At 40.2% G+C, this 21,912-nt stretch overlaps 1 protein-coding gene across 1 annotated transcript in view; it reads left to right on the forward strand.

Annotated features, from left to right (window-relative positions):
- LOC105215363 (uncharacterized) overlaps nt 1–21,912 on the forward strand; it is a 109,151-nt gene that overhangs the window by 10,724 nt on the left and 76,515 nt on the right. Inside the window, exon 3 of the mRNA XM_011189229.3 lies at nt 19,608–19,655. Within this exon, the coding sequence (XP_011187531.1) occupies nt 19,608–19,655 (48 nt within the window). The remainder of the gene's footprint in view (nt 1–19,607; nt 19,656–21,912) is intronic.

A 21,912-nucleotide genomic window follows, 5' to 3' on the forward strand; every position in this document is an offset into this window, starting at 1 on the left:
TAAATTGTAAATTTAAAGCCAATGGTTTGGTAATTTGGTTCCATACACTGCTTTACTTCGTAATGACCAAAGATCAACCTGACTTTATCGAGTTCAAACTTCATATCGAAAACTAATTCAAGACAAGATTAAATAAACGATAAAAGAATCTCCAAACATTACAATGTAATACACCTTACTAGCAACTTAGGCCTTAGAGTGACACAGTGAAATGATCTCTTTGGATGCGGTTTCCATAACTTTTCCGAGCTTCTCGGTTGAAATATCGATGATTCCATAACAAATGTGTGCCTTAATTTCGTCAGTCGTCCGGGGCTTAAGCATAACTTTGAGGCCTAATTAGTTAATGTAGCCTCTTTTGAACATCAGACGCTCTATGATGTCTCATAGACCTCATAGAAGTATTCCGTTCCTTAATAAGGCAACTCTGTCTCTATGAATTCGTTAATATACTCTTTTTTCTTTCAGCGTTTTATGAGCCGCCCTGTACAGCGATTTTCGAACCATCTTTAATTAAATGCTACAAAATCACTTCCAATATTTATAATATAAATCCGCTATTTAAATGTTCTCACCACAGTGTTTACTTGTAAACAACGATGATTCCTTTCCAATTAGTTAGTCTTGGTCCTCTTATCAGAAGTTACGCACACTTTTGAATAAGTTTGAACTTTCGCCAGTATTCACAAAAAATTAGATTATAAGCAGACGCGAGTGAGCAGCTCACGCCCATCACTGTAGTAAACTCAATATTCAAGCTTCACATTTACACTCACCGGCTACAAGTACCGCCACTGGTGAAGTAAGTAATGGCCGCTGATAAACACTTGACAGCAGCAGCGCTAAGTAGACACTTAAATGAAACTAACTGTTATTACTTAGTAAACGTTGCACGCCATATTGAACCTACAAGAAGTCTGATTAGCACACGCGCTAGCTTGCAAGCTAGCACCTTGCAACAACAGACAGCTGTGAAACGTGCAACATACAAAAACATGCTACCACAGCCCAGCATCTACGCTGGCGGTCTGCGTCTGCGTTCGTGTGCGCTATCAAAATTTTCAACTAAATATTTCCCGTTTTTCAGCAGTACTTGCTGTCGTCCGCACTGCAATTCGGGCAACAGCACAGCTCTGGGATGCCTGCAATAACAATAAAAGTTGTAATGCTGGTGTCGGTGTTGCAGATTTTTCGTGCTAATGCGCTTGCGCGTCTGTGTAGTGCAAATTTAATTTTTTTCCGCTTTGTTGCACTCACCGTGCCACAGCCGCAAGCAGCATTATGTAGTTGCCACCGCTGTTGCAACGCGCCAGGAAGCGTCTTAAAAGACTTCACCTTTGTTTTGGACGCGCGCTCGCACACACCTCCAGTTGCTGCAGGAGCCTATGGCTTCTGTTGAAAGCTGCCAAGTGTGCCATTAGAGGCCATAATGGCGAGAGAAAAATATCTACGGAGAATACTAAACCAATGGGTGGATGGCCGTTGGTTGCAGGGCAGGAGGTGAGCGTGAGTTGCCATGAAGCAATTAGGAGTTTATGGCATGTGTAAACACATACTCATCTTGCAGCATAGATACTAGCAAATGAAGTTACCCTTGATTAGCCACATTAAAAGACCACAAAAGTGTCAGACAAATGGCAGTTATGAGGTTAATGCTGATTTATGTGGAAGACAGTGAGAAGATCGTTGAAGACACAGTAAAATACTTTGAAATTGGTGTTCATAGTAGAGACTATAGAAGTGAGAATATAATAATTGAGTACTTAAAAAAATATTTGAAAAGTCTACAATGAGTAGTGTTCAAGTGACCCGAAAAGGTAACATAAGGGTTAAAATTATTTGATTCATTAAGTCTTTTTGAGCTCGTTGAAGCCAAAATTCATCAATTTTTCCACATAATTTGGAAAAAGAACACACTTAATATGCATCTTAGAGATATACTTCGAAACCCTTAAGAGTTTTGATACAAGATATGACGAACAAAATTATACATTTTGGCTCTAAGAAACTCTATATAACGATGTAAAAGAGCTCATGGCAACCTACAGCTTTTCAATGTTTACTATGCCTATAGATGTCACTGCAATATCAGCATTGTGTCTGATCATTAAGCTTTGCCTTAAGGTCTAAGCACAAATTCCACTAATGTTCACATTGAGGCCATGCGAAAGGCAAACTCATGGCAACATGTGTGCGAAATGCCTGAGTACACGTACTTTTCCCGATTTCCCAATCTCGCACTCGGACCTTTAGGTTAACGCGGCACAAAGTCACAACTCAACAATTTTAATGGCGTAAACGCAGCGGGATAAGCCAAAAGCGAGGAATGTTCTAATACCGTATACAATTTTTTTTTTGTTTTTCAACTTTACTGTGCTCATGTAGTCCCAAATGTACGCGCCGAACGACGCCAGACACCAAACGCCAATCTAAGCGCAACTGCACACAATCAGCGCCGCGCATGAGCTTCAGCATGAGATAGGACCGAACTGTGATGAAAGCCAAAGCGCGGTCCGCATTTCCTTTGCTGTCGCTGCTGCTGCGCTCCATATGTCATTTCTACGCACTGTCAGGCTGACAGCCTGTCGCTGTCGTTCATCTATCTTGTGCTGGCTGGCTGGTTGCTGCCGCCGCATCGCACATGTCGCCAATCATTATCAGTGGACGTCATGCGGCAGTGCGCGACTTGCACAACTCGACGGTTGTGCGAATCTTCGCCAGCAGCCAGTGTTCTTCACTCAGCAACCCATACTAGCGAGGCCGAGTCATGCGCGCTTATCTCTCGTCTGTGCACCCATGCACCGCGGTTTCGGTGCAACTTGCCACATTTTGTTGCACGTACCATTCATATGTCCATTCGGGCCGTCGTCCATCTATTTGTCTGCGGTATGGCTGACATGTTGCTGCCACTGCCACGCCAATGCAGTTGCTTTTCAAATTACACTCTTATTGTTGGAGCTTTTATTGTAGCCCTGGCCGCGGCGCGGCGCATGCGTACGTGCAGAAATTGTTGTGTGTAATTAATATTGTGTGGCCGGTGCACATTGGCCGCCAATCGGTTTGGCGGAATTCTTGGCGCAGCAACTTCCTTTTCAACCACAACTCAAACGGCTGGCAATTGCGGCATTCACATTTCAACGCAAATAATTACAAGTTGTTGTCTCTCGCCAACAACCTGCGCTCTTCGTTCCGCAATTTCTTTCATCATTTATTTCTATTATTTGCTGCGGCGTTGCATGCAGACGTTGCGCTCCAAATGCGAACTGATGCCGCTGTACGCTGGCTTGCTTGCTTGTGGCATGCAACACATGCGTTGGCTACGTGTAACTCATGCTGTGCTGCAGCTTCAAGCGTTGAGCGTGCAGCGCAATCACAATTACAGCCATTCTCGGTGAAATTCTAATAAAATTGTTGATATGTGTTGTGCGCATGCGTAACAAATGCGCGGCAGCCAATAGCAAATACAACCCAGCACTCAACAGCAACACTGAATAGCAGCGCGCATAATAAAAAATGAAAATCACTAACTTCAGTTTGCCAACACAATTGGCGAAATCGCATGCGGAATTCATTTATGCTTTTGCATTTTCAAGCATATTTCTTGCTGTGTGTTGCAGAAACACATTCATACACTATGATGATTGCAATTAATTGATTCCTTCAGCTTCGGCGTTTTATTTACCGCAGCCTTTGATTTTCTAGCACACACGACTTGACCGCGTTTCGCTTGATCTTAACGCTCGGAGGGCTTCGAAAAAGTAGAAACGTAGTATTAGGAGAGGATTTGGGAAGTTGTCGTGGTTATGAACCGATTTCATCCATTTTTCACATGTATCATCAGGGTGTCAAGAAGGTATTATGTGCCGAATTTCATTGAAATCTGTCTAGTAGTTCCTGAGATATGGTTGTTGACCCATAAGTGGGCGATGCCACGCCCATTTTTCATTTTGTAAAAAAATCTGAGTGCAGCTTCTTTCTGCTATTTCTTCTGTAAAATGTAGTGTTTCTGACGTTTCTCGTTAGTGAGTTAACCCGCTTTTAGTCAATTTCAACCTAACCTTTGTTTCGTTAAGATATCTCAATTTTTACTCAAGTTATCCGTTGCATGGACAGACAGACATTCGGATTTTGACTCGTCTCGTCTCCCTGATCATTTTGATATATATAACCCTATATCTAACTCGTTTAGTTTTATGACTTACAAACAACCGTTAGGTGAACAAAACTATAATACTCTCTTAGCAACTTTTGTTGCGAGAGTATAATTATAATACTAAATCAAAAAGAATAATACTTGAGTAAAATATAGTACCACGCATAGAGGGTCTTCAATGACTAATACTCAAATGACCCGAAAATGTAACATAAGGTTTAAAATCTTTGAGGTAATAGTTAAATTGAAGATAAAACACACCCATTTTTTATACAATTTGGAAAAAGAACACACTTTAAATACACTCTGAAGATATATACTTTCATCTCTTAGAGTTTAGGAAGTCATTGTACTGAATTCGTAAGTTTTTTCGTAGCCTCTCTCAGCTCAAAGTAGTTACGTAATTTTCCAATACAATAGATTGTTGTCTGCAATTGCAATTGTGGTCTATATGATCACGAGTATTCGGATATATACGTGTCCATCTCTATCTATCTGGTACCATTAGGGGAAGATTTGAGTCGACTTTATTCTTTTTGGACACCATAAAAGATCATCAGAAATGCCTTTAGATAGTTTGAACTATCTTAGATATTGATCGACGTGTTTGGGATAAGATCAAAAGGAAGCACAGAGGTCCTCATATATGTTATAAATGGGACAAACTGAGATCAAAAAAATGGCGGAGAACACCTTCCGTTCAATCACGTTTAATCTGCTCTGATCAATATTACATATAAATAATATTCCATTATAAATACTACTTCATATTTTTTAGCAACGTCAACTGCCATTTATCAATATATTACATGGCACAAGGTTGAAGCACGCGTCCGAACGCAGTGAGCGCTTTGTCGCCAAAGTTAAAAGCACTGCGTCGGAACAATGTGCGGATAAAGCTGATGTCATACCAACCATTGTGCATTCCGCTGCCGACCTCTTTTGTAGGTGCAACATAATTTTGCTAGTCTACCGGCAGAGTGCTCCACATGGATACCTGTGTATCTTTATGCGCTTTTGAAATGTCTTGCGCCATTGTCTCTTTATAAATATTAATGTTCATATGTTTATGCATTAACTGTGGCAAAGTGGAAGAGGTAACTTGCCTCGATTTCATAGTCGTTGCATCACCGCTTATCCTCTACAACTACATCTTAAAGACTCGCTGGTGCGCTCGTGCCTCATGTCGCACCTTCAAAACGATTGTTTGCTTTCGCTGCTTTGCTTTCTTTCCAACTGTCATGTGGTGGTTTTGCTCGTTGCAATGCCATAAAATAACATAAATCATAACTTTTGTTTGGCTTCTTTGGGTCACTTGGCGATTTTACAACTTTTCGATGGCGCTGGAGTTCACTTGCGACTTGTGAGTTGCACGAACACTTTAAGCTTCTAACTTCACAATAACATGTTCACGGATTTACATGTTGCAACATGCGAGAAAGTTGGACATTTTTCTTTGTGGTTTTAGTTTAAGCGAGTCCTAAGTACCGTATTGACTTTTCCCATATACTGGTATACATATATTCTTTTCTGGTAGCATCATACAATTCTATATTAAAGTGATGAACGAAAAGTATACAAATATTTTACTCTTTTCAAGATTTCACTCTACGCTACCACCTCTCCTACCTCCACTGACATGCCGAAAAAAAACTTCGAAACCTGTCTCCGCTAATAATACAAGCAATTAATACTGGCCTTTGGCTCTCCCAGTCGACAATTGAATTGCTCTCGCTTAGGTGTCAGACAGCAAATTGATGTTGTCTGACCAAATCGTCATTTATCCAATGCGCCGACGGACGTAGCAAGGCAAGATAACCAATGCAGTACCCGAGAGTACCATCAATCATCCGTTAGCGTGAAGAAATTTTGAGAGCAAAGATAGCTATCATTAATTATAAGTTTGCCGCTCATAACAGCATTGAGGCGAGTAATCACCTGAGCAAATGTTGAGCGAGCATAGAAGAGGATATCAAACAGACAAAGACAATTCGATTTCGAGTAGAAAATTAAGTTGGAAAAGCACCTGTTCTTTCACTGCAGCCGCAACGAGCGGTGGCGGGAAGCGCCACTTGTGGACATGTGGTCACACTGCCACAAATGGAGTTAATGAGTCATGTTATGGCAAATATTAATGGATTTGCTTCGAAGGTGTAATTAGTCTGTTGCTTGTTTTTAATCTCCTGAATCGATTATCATTCGCCTTCGTAATCCTAGCTGCTGGTTTTGAATTTTTCACTATTAATGTGCGACTTTTCCTGTCATTGCGACTCATAAATTATTCAGTGCGCTATAAACAAGTGTTTATTGGTATTATTATGGTGTGTCATAAATTCAGAATTTTGTTCAGCTTTAAAGTAAGTTGCGATTTTATAACCTCACTCCTTCACAGCATTGCTTCGAAGTAAAAATTGAGCTGCGTTTTGCTTTCTAAAAATTTAAGAATTTGTTTTGAAAAACTCAGCTAACTCAAATAAGAAAAAAAAACGTGGAATGAGTTATTGAACAATTAAACTTCAATTGGGTCCCGAAAAATAGATAAATTTCTACTTTCTAAGCACCTAGTCATCTATTTTCAGATTTGCTTTCATAGGAGGAGTTTTTAATATCAAGTCAACAAAAATTCGCGTCCAATATAGATTTAAACTTGGTAGAATGATTTTTTGAATTATAGAACCTCAATTGATTCCTGAGATATAGGTCTCGTATCTGAGGAACTAAATAGATACTTTTAAATTTTGCAACCAGAGGAACTAAATATCCATTTTCGAATACGGTATTAAACTTAGAGTTTTCTATGGTTAACTTAGCCATGACAAGACAACAGAAATTGATATAAGGCAATATATTGGATATGAGGATCTTTCGGAATAATTTTTGGGAATATTTGTTCCTCGTTCCCGACATATAGGTCTCTATAGGGCCAATGAAATTTCGACTAAAATTTGGTGGAAGGCTGTTTTGAATTAGCGAACCTCAAATGATACCTGAGATATAGGGCTGTATCTAGACTTTGAGGTACTATGTAACCTTTTTGGAAATCCGATATGAAACGGAGGTTTTTAATTGGTCAAGGCTAGTATGTGAGCCAATCAAATTCCCCATCGAGTATAGTCTTGAGTTCAGTGGAATGAACTTTTGAGTCTTCCTCCACTTTTTATTAAAGTAGATGAAGCACTGGTATTTGCGAAGCTACATATTTGTTTCTAGAAAAAAATGCATGTAAGTTCGTGTGTTTATGTGCCTGACAGCAAAAAAGGCACAACAACAAAATAATTGTTTGAGTTTGCAATCAAAATATGACTGCTACAATTGCAATCAACAATTTACGAGATCTATCTAACTTATGTGTGCCTTAGTGTGGCACACACAACTGTCGGAGTTGCCACATGCTGCTCACGCCATGTAAATTATTTGCCACACGGACACAGATGCTGGTGCATGCAGAAAAAGCTTTATGCACAAGGCAACTGAGCAGAAAATTAAAAATTGTAGCAGCAAAAAAGAGCGGTAAAATAATTGCAATTGCTGTTGCAAGCAAATGTGTGCAAATAAAACGTAGCAATGCAATGGCAAAATATTGCAGACAAACTGTGACTGAGAAAGTGCACGTAATGAATGTGCCGAGCGCCGAGATTTGCTGCCAAGGAGTACAGGAAAATGAAAACATTGCGAAATCTAATTGAGGCTGCTGCATGCCACTCAACGGTGCAACGTGGCAAGCAGGCGAGTGAATGTTGGTGCAAAAGACAAAAACAAAACCACAGCACTACTACCTGTTAACGCTCAATTCATGCAATTACATAGTTTGCTGGGGGGAGAGATAGCTAACAGCGGGAGTGGAGGAGAGGAGTGGGTAGTGCGAGCAACTCGGACAGGCTGCAGCGATCACATTTAATGTTGAACGTTTTAATCAGCAGCAACAATAGAAAATCACGTATAAAGCAATGCTGCAGAAAAAAGCAGAAAATAGCAACAACAAAAACTGTATCACTTGCCTTTCGCAGCAGTGGCATCAAAGCAAAATCACCAACGGCACAAAAGCAGACGGGTCAAGAGATACTGAACAACAACAAGACAAGGAACCATGAAGATACAAAAAGTTAATGTAGTTGTTTTGTTGTTGTTGTTGTCGGCAGTTGCAGATCTGCATGTGCGATTGCGCTTCTACGATTCGATTGTAATCTCTGGATACCAGCAAAGACAGCAACAACAAACTAACAATTACACACACACACACAGACATTCGGTTATATAGTCATTTGTTGTTGTTGTGTGTTGCCTTCCTGGTATGTGCAAATTTCTACCTTTACATTTTAATGCAATGTTCGCTTTTGAGTTATGAGATCACTCGTCCGCAGCGTCGCGTCGCTGAGTGGCCACCGAGGAGATCATGATACTGTCAACGGATTGCATAAGTCCCCAGTGGACTATACACGCTGTACATGCAGTGAGGTAGCCCTAATGGGTTGAAAGAGGAAGCGTTGCTGGGTCTGCCAGCTGTGGCAACATCAGCTGCAGGTCAGTTTCTGCTAGTGCTTAGATCTAATCACAGGGCTTACTTGGAAATTTAGTTGGTCTAGTGAAGAGCTCGGGTATTCCGCAAATGTTTAGAGGAATGTGCCAAAAATTTATTTCGCTGGAAAAATATCAAATCTAATTAAACAAGGACTTTTAAGATCTTAATCTTTTGTTGGTTCCTTTTAAGGTCATATAAATTTACAGAACTCTATTTTAAAGGGACTCGTTTTAGATCTCATTTTCTTTAATTCTATTTCTAAGATTGTTTTTATGACCGCAGAAAACCTTTGACGCATACTCCGGAGAGTATACTAAGTATCAGGAACTGGGGAGCCAAAAATGTCGTATAAGTTGAATTGGTTGAGGAATGGGTTCTTAATAAATAATGCCGAAATCCGACAGGCAATGAATTTCTAAGAGAGGTTGAAATACCATTGCGACCTATTTTGAGTATTTTTTTGGTCTCATCCGCTAAAATAGATGGTAGAAGACTCTTTACTACGATTTGACGATTCCCCTCACTGTCACTTTCGATGACGTAACTTTGCTTAAAATCTTAATACCTGTGAACCAAAAGCAAGCATTCTAGAGGCCTTAATCTTTCACAAAATGGCTTTATTTCTCTCCAAAGATCTGATCCTAACAGATATTCGAAATTTTTGTCTAAAGTGGTTTATGCAGATACAGAGCATTCTAGAATTCAATAGAAGAAACATGAGTCCTCACTTTCATGTAATGTAATACCTAAGCAAAGTTATGTAATCCTAACCTTATTTTTTATTTTATACAAGAAGTAATGAATTTCCCCCAGTTTACTTTTCCAATTTCACAAAATGGATGCACGCACTTGTCCATCAAATAGCGCGACTTGAGGCACTTGTTGCATGCAACAACTGAAATTTAGTGCCTCACAATTTTTTGCACAACCAACCAACATTTAGTTATTTTCCCAACAATTGCCGTGGAACACAATGCTCGGATGATGATGATTGTTGCTGTTATGGATACTTTAAATTGTGTACTTGCAACAAATGCGCCCGACGCGGTGCCACTGCGTTGATTGGATGCGCGCTTTATGCAAGTACAAACAGCAAGCAATTTGAGCAAAGTTGTCCAAACAACAAAAGCAACAACAAAGCGCTGTAAACAAACAAAATAAGGAAAACAACAAATTTAAAATCTTCAGCTTGTTGATCGAGTTTTTTGTTGCTGTTGTTGTCTTTGATATTGCTGCTGCTTTCGAGCCTCGAAATTTTGTTTGTATTTACTTGTAGTATTTTCGTTTTTTTGTTTTTCTTCGTGCAACGTGTCTGCTGTTGTTGTTTTAGTGTTTTATACTTGAGTCTTCTTTTATTGTCTTTGTTTTCTTTTGCGTCATTTTTGATGATTATTTACATTTCCTTCAGCTTAAGAGACATTGACTGACTTACAGTGCGGACAGACAGCCGGAACGGTACCGCGGTTGACGTACGATGAAATGGATATGTATGGATGTATGTAGTCACGCTGAACGCGGCACCATAATCAAGCGAACCCAGCACCGCTCTTCGTACCCCATAAGCGCGGTAATCGACAACGTTGCCTATATTGCGCTCGAGCTGACCATTTGGTCGCGTCGTATGTGTGGCTGGTGCTGCTAGGGAGTCCATTTGCACAGCCTGTTTGTGGCTGGCTTCCCCACGATCGCGCTTCGTCTTCACCGGCACACTCTTCCCGCCTCACTGCCCCGACTATGGCACCACACGCGCACAACGAACCGCCCTATGCTCGTATTCTTTATTTGCCGGTGACGTTGACCGGCTACCTGCTGCGCGTATGCGTCGTTGGATGTCTCTGACAAGGCAGGCTCCCTGCCTGCACGACGAGCTGACGGACTAGTCGACTCAGCCGTGGCCATACTACGCCGCTGTGTTCGCGTTGTGCGCATCGTATTTGGTTTTTGGTGTTCTCTTTTTTTGGTTTTCTGGCGGAGTCGTGTGTATCCATTAATGCCATCAATTGGAACATTACTTAAGTATGGGTTTCTGGCTTGCTGTTCGTCGCGGCTCGATTGCCTCCACAGTCATTTGGTCATCTTGTGTTTACTAAAGTCTCCGCTCGCCTTCCGCTTCACCTTCGCGCACATCAACGCTGCGTTCTTCAACATCAACGCATACAGGGAACACACATCCGCATGCTGGTCTCGTTCCTTAGGCCTCGCAACGACAGCCCGTTGTTATTATTATCAATGTTTTCTTTCTCTCATTGGTTGTTGCTTTTATTGTTATTATTATTATTTCTTGGAGCTTTTGTTTTTTCACGTCTGCAAACGTTGATTACGTCTGTTTTCTTAGTTGTGCAGCTGAATCTTGCGCTAATAATAACAAATACTTTAAGCGCTCGTCGCCATGTAGCCCAGTTCCAATTGCACGTGGTGGAAGGCCAAGTCGAGCTCGAAAAATCAAACTAATCCAACACTGATTGCTGCTGACTTTGAGTCTTACATCACGTTGCACAAACACAGCCACAAACGTGCGAACGCACTCGAGTCGCCAGCGGATTGATGCGCTCAGTTCGTACACCACATCATCACGGAGTACGACGGCTTTTTGCCATGGTTTCACTCGCGTGCAACATTTCAACGCTTGCCCGGCAACTTGCGTTTTGGGAATCAAGTTTTCCGCGGCTCTATGGTTTCGCATGCATTTGGGTTATCGTTCGTTGCTGTTCCTGCCTCTGCGCCCTTTTCTTTGTTTTCGCAGCTGTAATGATGGCTTTGGTTCTCTTCGCTGCAGCCCCGTCTCTTACCTTGTGACGACAGTTGTGCAACATTTTTGGTTCAACCTCCAGCAGCCAGTTCATTAGAAGTGGGCAGGCGCAGTAAGCGTCTCTGCGCTGTCCTCTGCATGGAAGTGAGTAGATAAATAAAGCAGAGTGACGTCGGTAAATTTCTGAAATTAAAGCCGAGTCGAGGTAAATTAGGGAGTAACTGTTGAAAATCTGCCGTCAAGCTTTGAGCTATCAACTCAAGATAGTTGTGAATTTAGTTCGGCTGAGCTAAAATGCTAAAAGCAAGTGGAGGTTCGGAGGTTCTGAGTTAAATATGGGTAAAGTTTAAAGGTTTTGATTTGTTCTTTATGATATCTAGCTTCGACTCAGAATCGCTAAAATGAAGACAAAGCTTCTGGTGGAAAGGGATGGATATGGATTCTGGATTAATTTTCGTTACAATAATCCTCAGAGAATCACTCACAATTCTTTTGAGAATAGAGGATTAATGCTTCATCGAACCAACTGTTCATCGTCATTTTCTTCTGAAATCATTATTCAGTCGATGGTATCAGTTGTAGCCAAGGTTGGTCAGCTGTGATCTGAGAGCTAAAGTTGAGTTCGCTGTCTTTTCTAAAGTATTACTCAGCATTTTTAAACACAAATCCTTATATAAGATATCATAGATTTACCCATATCTTTTTCAGGGTCTCCTACAATATTTGCAGTATGGTCTATGGGAAAGTCAACTACAATGTTTTACAAACTCATTCCATTCGCTCGTTACAATCTATTTCAAGAATATATTGAAATCTTGACATTTAAATATATTCTATTATTGCTTAAATCTTAAGAAATTATGTAATAAAATCTAACAATTTAATTCAGAAAACCATTACCGCCTTCTGAGAGCCAACTACTCAACGTCTTAATTAAATAATTCGCTCAAGCTTAAACTTAATCAACAGCAGCAGTGTAAATAAGACTGCCATAGAAATGAAAGCAAAAAATTAAAGCAAAATAAGCAGTGATAAATAAACATGAAATTCTTACAAAATGTTCAAGCTGGAAAGCACAGCATTTGAGTAGTTGCCGCCTCGCTCCTCGCCGCTGTGGCATTCATGCAGCTCTGGTTCGTTCCCAAGTCCCAAGTGTTGGCTATACAACTGATGAAATGCCAGACATTCTACACACATATCGCCATTGCAATTGTTTGCTGGCACACACACTCACACTCTACATGCTAGCACTGTAGCTTGCAACACAGCTCTCGCTCCTCGGCTGCCAAGGCAGTATATCAGCTGATGCATGCCTCATAAAGCTTCCGCTGTCGAGTTGTGCTGCTCGCTGCTCATTAGACTCTGCTCGGTGCTTAATTGTATTGTTGTTGCTGCTGCTGCACTACACACACAAATTGTTATTATTATTGTTATTGTTTTTGATTTCATTGCTGCTGCAGCTGTTTTGCGGCTGCTGTGGCCTTTGAGTGTGTCGGTGTTGCTGCAACATCTTCATTTTCATTTGCGGTTTCCACTTTGCGCTTAGCTAATAAATATTTCTCTTTCATGCTTCACTTTTCTACTGCTCATGCACTTTTTATGCTCTCAAGTAAAAGTTGTTGGCTTCTTCTTCTATTCTTAAAGTGGTTTACCGAGCTTATATTTAGTATATACGAGTGAAACCTACGGGGAGAAGTGAACTAGTTGTAGGTTAAGTAACTCAGGTCTAACAAGTCATTAGAATATTTGGTTCTACAAGATCTCAGTTGTTTGATTTTTATCAGATATATATGAGTATCTCCTTCAATTAGCTGTAAAATAAAGATTAAAAGAAGTTAGAAATGTCATATTCGATTCGCCACTTTTCCGCTCGCTACTTTCGAGTTCTTTTAACAAACAATTCAATTGATTTTAATAAAAGAGAGTATGTGAATTCTTCATTAAAGTGGTATAACTGCTTGCCTTGTCACATTTTAATTATGCTTATCTCTGTAATTTATACCAGTTGTTGTTCTATTTGCTATTTGCGAAAATTCGGCAAAACAATTGTTTTATGCTGTGAGACATCTTTAAAATCAAGCTCTCTGAAAGGTTTTAGATGATTTAATAACTAAAACTAAACGAATCTACAAGGATATAACGTTGGACCTCATCATCTATCATAGGAACGACCAATTTCGACCAGATCTTATGAGATTTTTTACTAAGAGGGTATTCTATATAAGTTTGTTCGCATATAGTATGTTGAAATTGAAAAGGAATTTTCAACGATGCTTTCCGTAAAGCGCTTCAAATATGAATATATTCGGTACACTTTGATCGTTAATCGTCGCAAGCAAGTTGTGAGAATGCTCAGAGACCTTCGATATTTTATATTTAGCACTCTTTTGAAAGAAATAAAAATAAGTAAGCAGATGGCGCCACAGACTCTAAAAGTAAAATAAAATATCCTCATTTCAATTAATATTTCAAATTTCAAATCTGAACTTAACCACCCCTCTCTCCACATTTTATCCAAAGCATATTATCAAATGTTGTAGATTACTTATGAAATTCAAGCAACTTTTAAAATTATGAAAGACCAAAAAGTGCGATAAAAAATTCTTAAGAACTTCAGTTGCCTGCCTTGAAACTTTTTCCTCCCTATCAACGAACCGAGTGCCTCATACATATGTTCAAGCAGCCACTTCTCGAAAGAGACATGCAAATGTACGGTATACTATACCCACACACACACACAAACATATGCGCGCAAAAGTGCACTTGTGGATGCCACTTCAACATTTTGGGACAATTTCTAGGGAGCGCGTCGCCGTAGGTGGAACAGGCAATGCTGCCCTGCCATATGCAAAGCAGCAACGAAAACAAAAGCAACACACATATATGTATACATGTATGTAGGCTGCTATGCGACGCGGCAGCGCGTAAATTGGGGTTAATATATGCGCGCAGCCGACGCTAAGAACAACAGCAATGTTGACAACCATATTGTTGGTAACTGCCACAACGACGCGGCAGCAGCTGAGGAGGAGGCGCAGCACTTTTAAGTTGTTTTGTCGTTATTTATTATTTTTGTATACATATTAAGTTTTCCCCCTTTGCTTGGATGCAGACACATATGATTGTTGCTGTGTGTGTTGCATATAGCCTACCGCTGGCTGTGGTACATTTGCTGCAAATAGCGGGGCGCAACAATGGCGCACAACTTATCTTACGTTAGTTTCGCTGTTGTTGTTTTTTATCTCTATTATTTTTTTTTGTTTTTGCTGCACTACAATTGTCATCATGTTGTAGGGAGTACAAATGGGGCAGAGTGACATGATTTCCCACATACATTTTAAAGGAGGGGGAGAGGCAGGGTTGCACATACACACATGCATTTGTGGAGCGTATAGAAGTGGATGCTGCTAAATTGTTAATGAAATGGAGCGCAAATGCAGCGCAAATTTATAGCTAGCTCTGCTCTGCTGCTCTGCCACAAGGCAATGTGGCATGAACTCACCTCGTTGCTGGGTTGCCCAAAAGTACAGTTAAGTGGCCGGCAATCATATGTCTGTCAGTGTGTGCATGATGAATACTTGGTGCGGCAGTGGGTGGCTCGTTGCTGCTCCGTCGATATGTCACGCGTTTTAGAATTTCGTTGTTGTTTCATTTTTGGTATTTTTTGAGCTCAATGTCGTTTTATTTTCTTTCGCTCATTTTACATGAAAATGTTTGCCTTGGAACAAATTTACATGCCATTATGAGTTGTACGAAATATTGGGACGCTTGTTGCTGCTAAATTTAGAATTTCGTTTCACTTTTAGAAGCGTCTCCACATACTTATATGAATACTTATTTAAATGTGAGTGTGGATGTGCTTCTGGGTTAAGAGTTTAACATATTCTCGTTTAGGGTTTCTTTTCATGAAAATTTGTGTTAAGGGCTCTTATTTTTTGGAACACGAAAATAAGTCAGCAAATATGCGAGAAAATAGTTTCAAGTTTATTCTCGTAATGATGTAAGATTTTTTGGTTTTAAGATGTCTATTTGTACTCGTAAATACATACATTCGACACATATTGGTACTATGCAAAAGCAATTCAGATCTATCACAGCAAGAGATTAAAGTATATGCAAGAACCCTTTGGATCAGATATTGAAGGAACCACTTCGAATTTGCTACGGTTTCTTTATAGGATCAACAATTATTAATATTATGAAATTATTTTTTGTCGGATGGACAAAAGTATGTAGACATTTCCTCCAACTCAAATTCACTTCTTCTACATACGTATGTACATCATATATTTTTCTTCAAATATAAATATCTATTAATTGAATCTCTGCGCTGTGGGAATTCCCTGACATATTTATAATCATAGAAAAGCATGGAGCGTCTTTCGAATAATTTGATTAGAACGAGGCGACAAAAGCTGTGCACATCAATTACCATATCGCCACTCAACGACATACCCAGCAATACATATGCCACAGTCTCATTTCACCCACAAGCCAGACATACGAAAAGCGCCACAAAACAATCAAAATAATAACAGACTCTAATAAAGCATTAATACAGCCGGCAAGCCATAGGGGGCTGATGAGTGGGGCACAATCGATAACTTATTTATATATACATATATGGGTCTGGTTGTGTGCTGTTGTTGTTTTTGTATGTAACTGCCATATAAAACACACAAATCGCGTCTAAATTGTTGTCGAAGTTGTTATTATTTTTGTAAGCGCTGTTATTGAAAATCAAAAATCCAATTCCATCAACGTCGAATACACAAACATATTTACACAGAAATACATATGGACGACGATGTAGAACACTTCCTGCTAAATAAATAGAGCGCCCAAAGTGGAAGCCTCTTAAAAATAGAAAAAAAGGAGAGTAAATCAGAGTCATTGAAAGTGAAAAAGGAAGTAAAGCGACGAAATAAAAACGGGAATCGACGAAAAATCAATCAACGAAATAAATCAAAATAATATCTGACGGCTGAATAGAGGGGCGTGTGAGCGCCATCATGTACCGAGCGGTGGGGGGTACATATGCCACGAGCGTGTACGGGTGTGAGGCTGCAACCGCGATGGCATATACTTTGCAAGGCGCTGGGGTAGGCGGATGTCGGATGCGCACGTTTGGAATAAAGCCGAAAAATGCGAACTGGCACATTTTTGGGCTGGCGGCTGCTGGTCGCTCGCCATGCTGGCGTCGCTGGTGGTTTGTTTTTGCTGGCACAGCATTTTTGTTGCTGGATGCTGGCGACGAAATTCAATTCATGCGGTCGCGGATTGACTGGCTAACGATTGCCTGACTGCCTGCCTGCCTATCGGCCGGACGACCTGCCCGACTTTGGCTTGCCTTTTAGGACGAAATTTGATTAAGCCATGAAAAGGCCAGCCAGCCGCGGCTATAATAACACAAACAACAACAATAACAACAAGCACAATAGGAATAGCAAAGTGGCAGCCACAAAAGCGCACTTTATGTGGCAGCTGTTGAATAAAACACAAACATAGCGACGAAGAAAAAAGTTGCGAAGGAACAGGAGGAATGCGAAGAAAGCTAAAACTGGCCTGGCCCTAACAACAACAACATTGGCGGATGTGGCAACATTGTATGGCGTATTAGAAGTTTCAGCATGAAGTTAATTTGGACACAGCTCACTTTTATACTCGAGCTCGTGAAGTCGCGGCCGCTATTCAGGCATGCGGGAGCTGTAGCTGGCCGGTGGCAGCAGTTCCGCAGCTTCATTCAGCGCAATCGGGTGTTGCGGGACCGTGTAGGCGGCGCTTTTCAAGTGTGTGGTCGCTGCTCAACGTTCTGCAAAAGGGAATCAAGTCAAGTCACACTGCCGCCGACGTTGGGGATTAGGAAGAAGCAATTTTGTAGCGGTGTCATGTTTTCGTGTTTGTTCGTTTATTTTTGCTTAAACTTTCGATGCTTCACAGGCGATTTGTGCCTGCCACGGCGGGATTTGTAAAGATTTCCAATAATTTGCTTTCGTTATTTCGCGTAAAAGAAATAAAAATTAAATTTTGAGCTGGACTACAGTGGATAAATTGCTTTCGATAAAGGGAAAACTTTATTTATTTTGTATTTTTTTGTTTGGTTTAGTATGGGGCTTGAATATATGTAACTTTAAAAGAAACATTTTTTAAAGATTGACTCTAAATTTTTAATAAAAAATATTTAAAAAATATATTCACGTATTTCATTCAAAAAGTGAGTAGAAGACAGCATATGTTGTTGTTGTTTCAGTAGTGCAAAAGTTTTCTTCTGAAACTCGGAAGATATACACAAAACTCACACTCAAAGAAGATTTATTTACAAACTATCAGTAGAAATCCTTTCATCCAAGATATTCTCCTATATGCTCAAATCAATTCGAGGATCCATGAGCTTGTTAATTGCAAAACTAATTGCAATTCGGCGCTTTTACTGCCAGCTGACCGACCAAAAGATTTGCTACCGTTTGCGAAGAAAATGTGGGTAATCGCAAAGAGATAAAAAATTTCTCAACAAAATCCAGCAAAAGGCTTTGAATATATAGCCATACTCAAGTGCCACATGCAAATAATACACATACGTGCAACAACACCGCCGCTTTGGGCGCACAATGGCCAACAAGGATGTTGTTCACTTGGCCGTTGTTCACCGCTTGGCTTGGCCTGGCTTGGCAGGGAAGTAACCTGTTCACCATAAATCAATCAATCACACAATTAAGAGAGTTCCTCTGACACATTTAGTGTCCAATTTGAATAGTTGAACGTTGAGCAAAGCACTGACCAACAAAGTCAAACCAGCGGCCGCAGAGCGACTGGGGCAGCGAGCGTGTGTGTGTGTTGACCATACAACTGGCAGTGGCAGCACTAGCGCTTATTGTCATTGTATGTGTGTGTTTGGGTTTGTGGCTGACATAAAAATGGCTAAAACAATGCAACAATTGAGCTGACGAGATGCAAACGAGCAGCCGGCAAGCAGTCGAGCAAAGAAGCCAGTAGCCTACCGGTAAAGCCAATCCAGCAACGGAAATGTAAGTTTGGCTGACAAAACCTAAAAAACAACAACGACAACAAAAAAGTTGATGAAGCGACAATAGCGCTGCAATTGCTTTTGTTATTGTTCGTCGGCTTTTTGTTGTGCGCTTTTGGTTTTTTTCTGCGAGGACAAAACGCAATGCGACGAAGCGTTGAACGGCCAATCCATTGTGTCGTCCGCTGATCACTCACTGCTGGCATATGCTTTTGTGTGTGCGCCAGAACACAATATAAGGAAGAAACATGTCAGATCGACTATCAGCACTTTGGCGACTTCTCAACTCTTTCTACAACCTTTGTGTAGCGTACTAGCCGCAAAGGGACCATATTGAATTCACTCTCAGGCGGGTCATCTCAAGTTGGGTAATGTGCAGGTATATATGCTCAAGTTTTTTTTTTTAAGTTTGAACGTATACCTAGAACTGTTATTCACAAAACTAATGTTGATTAAGTGTCTGATATTTCAGTCAACGAGCTTTAGTGTACTGCTAACATTTACACATTCGACGGAGGAAAATCGCCAAAGACCTCTTCACTTTCATCAAGGTTTCGCCTTTTCTGGTTGTGGGGTTTTAACTGGTTTTATACAATCGACGTCCACTTGAAAAGGCTAAAAACATTACCGAAAGCCGGTTATAAGAGTAGTTTGTAAGGAATATTAAAATCTTCCTTCTGGACTGTTATGGCTTTGCGAGATCAGGACTAAAACATCTTGGATCCCACATCTACGGCCAATTAGGAGATTTGCCATCGATGGAAGACGCTTTGCTGTTTAATGAGGTCCAACTAGATAAGTCTCCTGGTTTCGAAAAAGTCTTGTCTCAAAGAGAGTATCCCAATTATCGGGATTATCCATAGAACCTAACATAATCTAATCTAGATTAATGATTCAAGGTTTCAACTCACTAAAAGCATAAACGTACTCTTCTTGGGATGAGTTCGAACATCTGTTGTTGCTTTAACTCGCAATATTTTAAGAAACTGCCATAAGTACGTAACAGCTTGTATGTTCTAATAACGATCTAATAAGTTAAATACAACAGCCAATGTCTTAGAAAATTTAAAAAGAAAAAAATAAAGAAATAATGATAGAAAATATCTCTTAATATTGCACGTGCTTAGATTTTAATTTTTCAAATATCCGTCTCTCTTTGCAGTATGTTCCTGAGAACGACGATTGCCTAAAGGACAGAATATGTTATCAGGTGAGTCAAAATCCTATTACATTCCTATTTAAGCGTAATAACTCAGAAGCATCTTCCGCTTTTTCTCACAACAAAAGCTTTTGAGCATAAAATTCCTACTTCCATATGTATATTGTATGTATGTATATGTAAGCCATGTGCTTGTAGACATGGAATTAAATTTCATATTTGTTGCCAACGCTGTTTGCCAGACACGCGTCACGGATTAATGTCAGTTACATTTTAAAGAAAGAAATTACTTTGTAACACATATTAAAATAAGCCTGCCTGATAGCCACATTATACAACAACAGCCGGCAGACAGCGAGGGTATGTAGAAAATTTGTGGTGAAATTTAAATGGACAGAAATTAAGGCAAATGCGTTAAAATGCCACTCAGCGAAGTGCAAAAATATGAAAAAAATCTCAGCGAAGACTGGCCGAAACAGCAGTTGAGGAGTTTATATGTAATATGTAAATCCATGCAGATATATTATCATATAAGAAAGTGCGCAGCAGGCGCGCAAACCTCCATACATCCAAGGATGTTAGCGCAACAATCCAATTAATCACGCCGATGTTGCCAGCTTTAAGACACAACAGTAAGCTTCGCAGCGCGGTAATCACATATGCAGATATATATGAGAGTGTTGTGTCCCAACTTACCTTTAAGAATCTTATAATAATGACATTAAGCACATTAAATGACAACTGAAACTGGCTGAAAAGCTGCAAGCCCAAAAGCTTAAAAAAGCTGAAGCGACATAAGTAGTTGAACATACGAGAGAAATAAGAAAATACACAAAAGAATATGTTGCATGAACCAAATAAAAAAAAACGAAACAACAAAAAATCGCCCAATAATTCCACTCACTCGAACGCTGAAATGTGGCGCAAAGTGGCCGCAAAATACTTGTGTTGAAACTCCACTTGCGAAGCCACGACAAGCGCTTTTAAAATGCGGACCCTCACGCACACTTTCGGACACTCACATACACGTTGAAATGTTTGTGTGTGCGACGGATGCGTGTGTCGCAGGACCTTCGTCACTCACAATGTTGTCATGTTAATTAGACTGACAGTTTGTACGGATCAATTACAGGCGCTGTCAGGCGAACGCCGGCCCGGGCGCGTTGGCATCCCAGCGCACTGGACCGGACCACGCAATGCGTTGTTGGCGGCAAAGGTGCACATACAGGCTGTGGAGGTACGCTAGTTCCACTCCACTTCGGTTCACGTAACGCGTAAATTCTTTGCAGAAATATGCCCACAGCTATGCAGCGTACTTTTTCCAATTTAGCGCTTGAATCGTTTCAGTTGTATGCACCTTGCCTTGCTGGGAGTCACTAAACTCCATCCATGACAAATTATGAAATTAAAACGCCAAAAATGTGCGATTTTCGTTCTTTTGTGATTATTTTTATTTATGAAATCATATTTTTCGCTTCTTGATTGCTTGGAACAGTTATGTTGCTCATCAATTTGCCACTTTCAGATTTTTTATTTACATATTAAACGTTTCGTCACATCAGTGTCGTCAACAGGTGTTCCACTTTTCAGCTCTAGAAAAGAAACATTTAATTTATCTGATATTCACTGAATTTTTCAAATTAATCGTTTTTAATATCAGCAATCACTCTCTGAATAATGCGTTTTGAAACTAAGAGTTCTCAATGGTACGTCTGTAAGGCGGCAAAAAGTAACCAGGAAATATACTGTTCTATCCAATGGAACCCGATTAGGTTTTACGATAATAAATCCTCTAAATAATGTACGTAAGCTCACCTGGTTGATTTCAAGTTTAAATTTAAGCCAAGCCTTAAACCAAAAGAGCCTTCCATTGTAGGGAAGGGTGATAAATCAAGATATTTGTAGCTAGACATTCTATGACTGAGCAATATCGATGTAGTCATAGAAATCGTTTCATCAATCTTCGTTTGTCATCGGCAACGGTCAAAAGTACGAAAAGCTCTCGGAGACACTTTTTTCAAACTCTCAGAGAGGCCACTTTGGAAAATTGTTACTTTGTTGCTATCCTGATCCATTCTAAGAGCAAAATGCTCACTTCGAACTACCTTTAACATTGATGAATTGTTGCTTTCGAGTGTTGTTTTCGGATGTAGAGGCACGAAAGCTATATCTTATCCGCTTGTCGAAAATATCTCGAGTCTGTTTTTCCTTCGATGCAGATTTAATTGATGCACTCTCACAGATGGTGGTGAACGAGGACAAGACGAAATATCTCCTGTCATCAAACAAACAGTCAGCGCATTCGCGT

The sequence above is a fragment of the Zeugodacus cucurbitae genome, chromosome 5, assembly GCF_028554725.1.
Source record: "Zeugodacus cucurbitae isolate PBARC_wt_2022May chromosome 5, idZeuCucr1.2, whole genome shotgun sequence".
In the NCBI taxonomy this organism is placed as follows: domain Eukaryota; kingdom Metazoa; phylum Arthropoda; class Insecta; order Diptera; family Tephritidae; genus Zeugodacus; species Zeugodacus cucurbitae.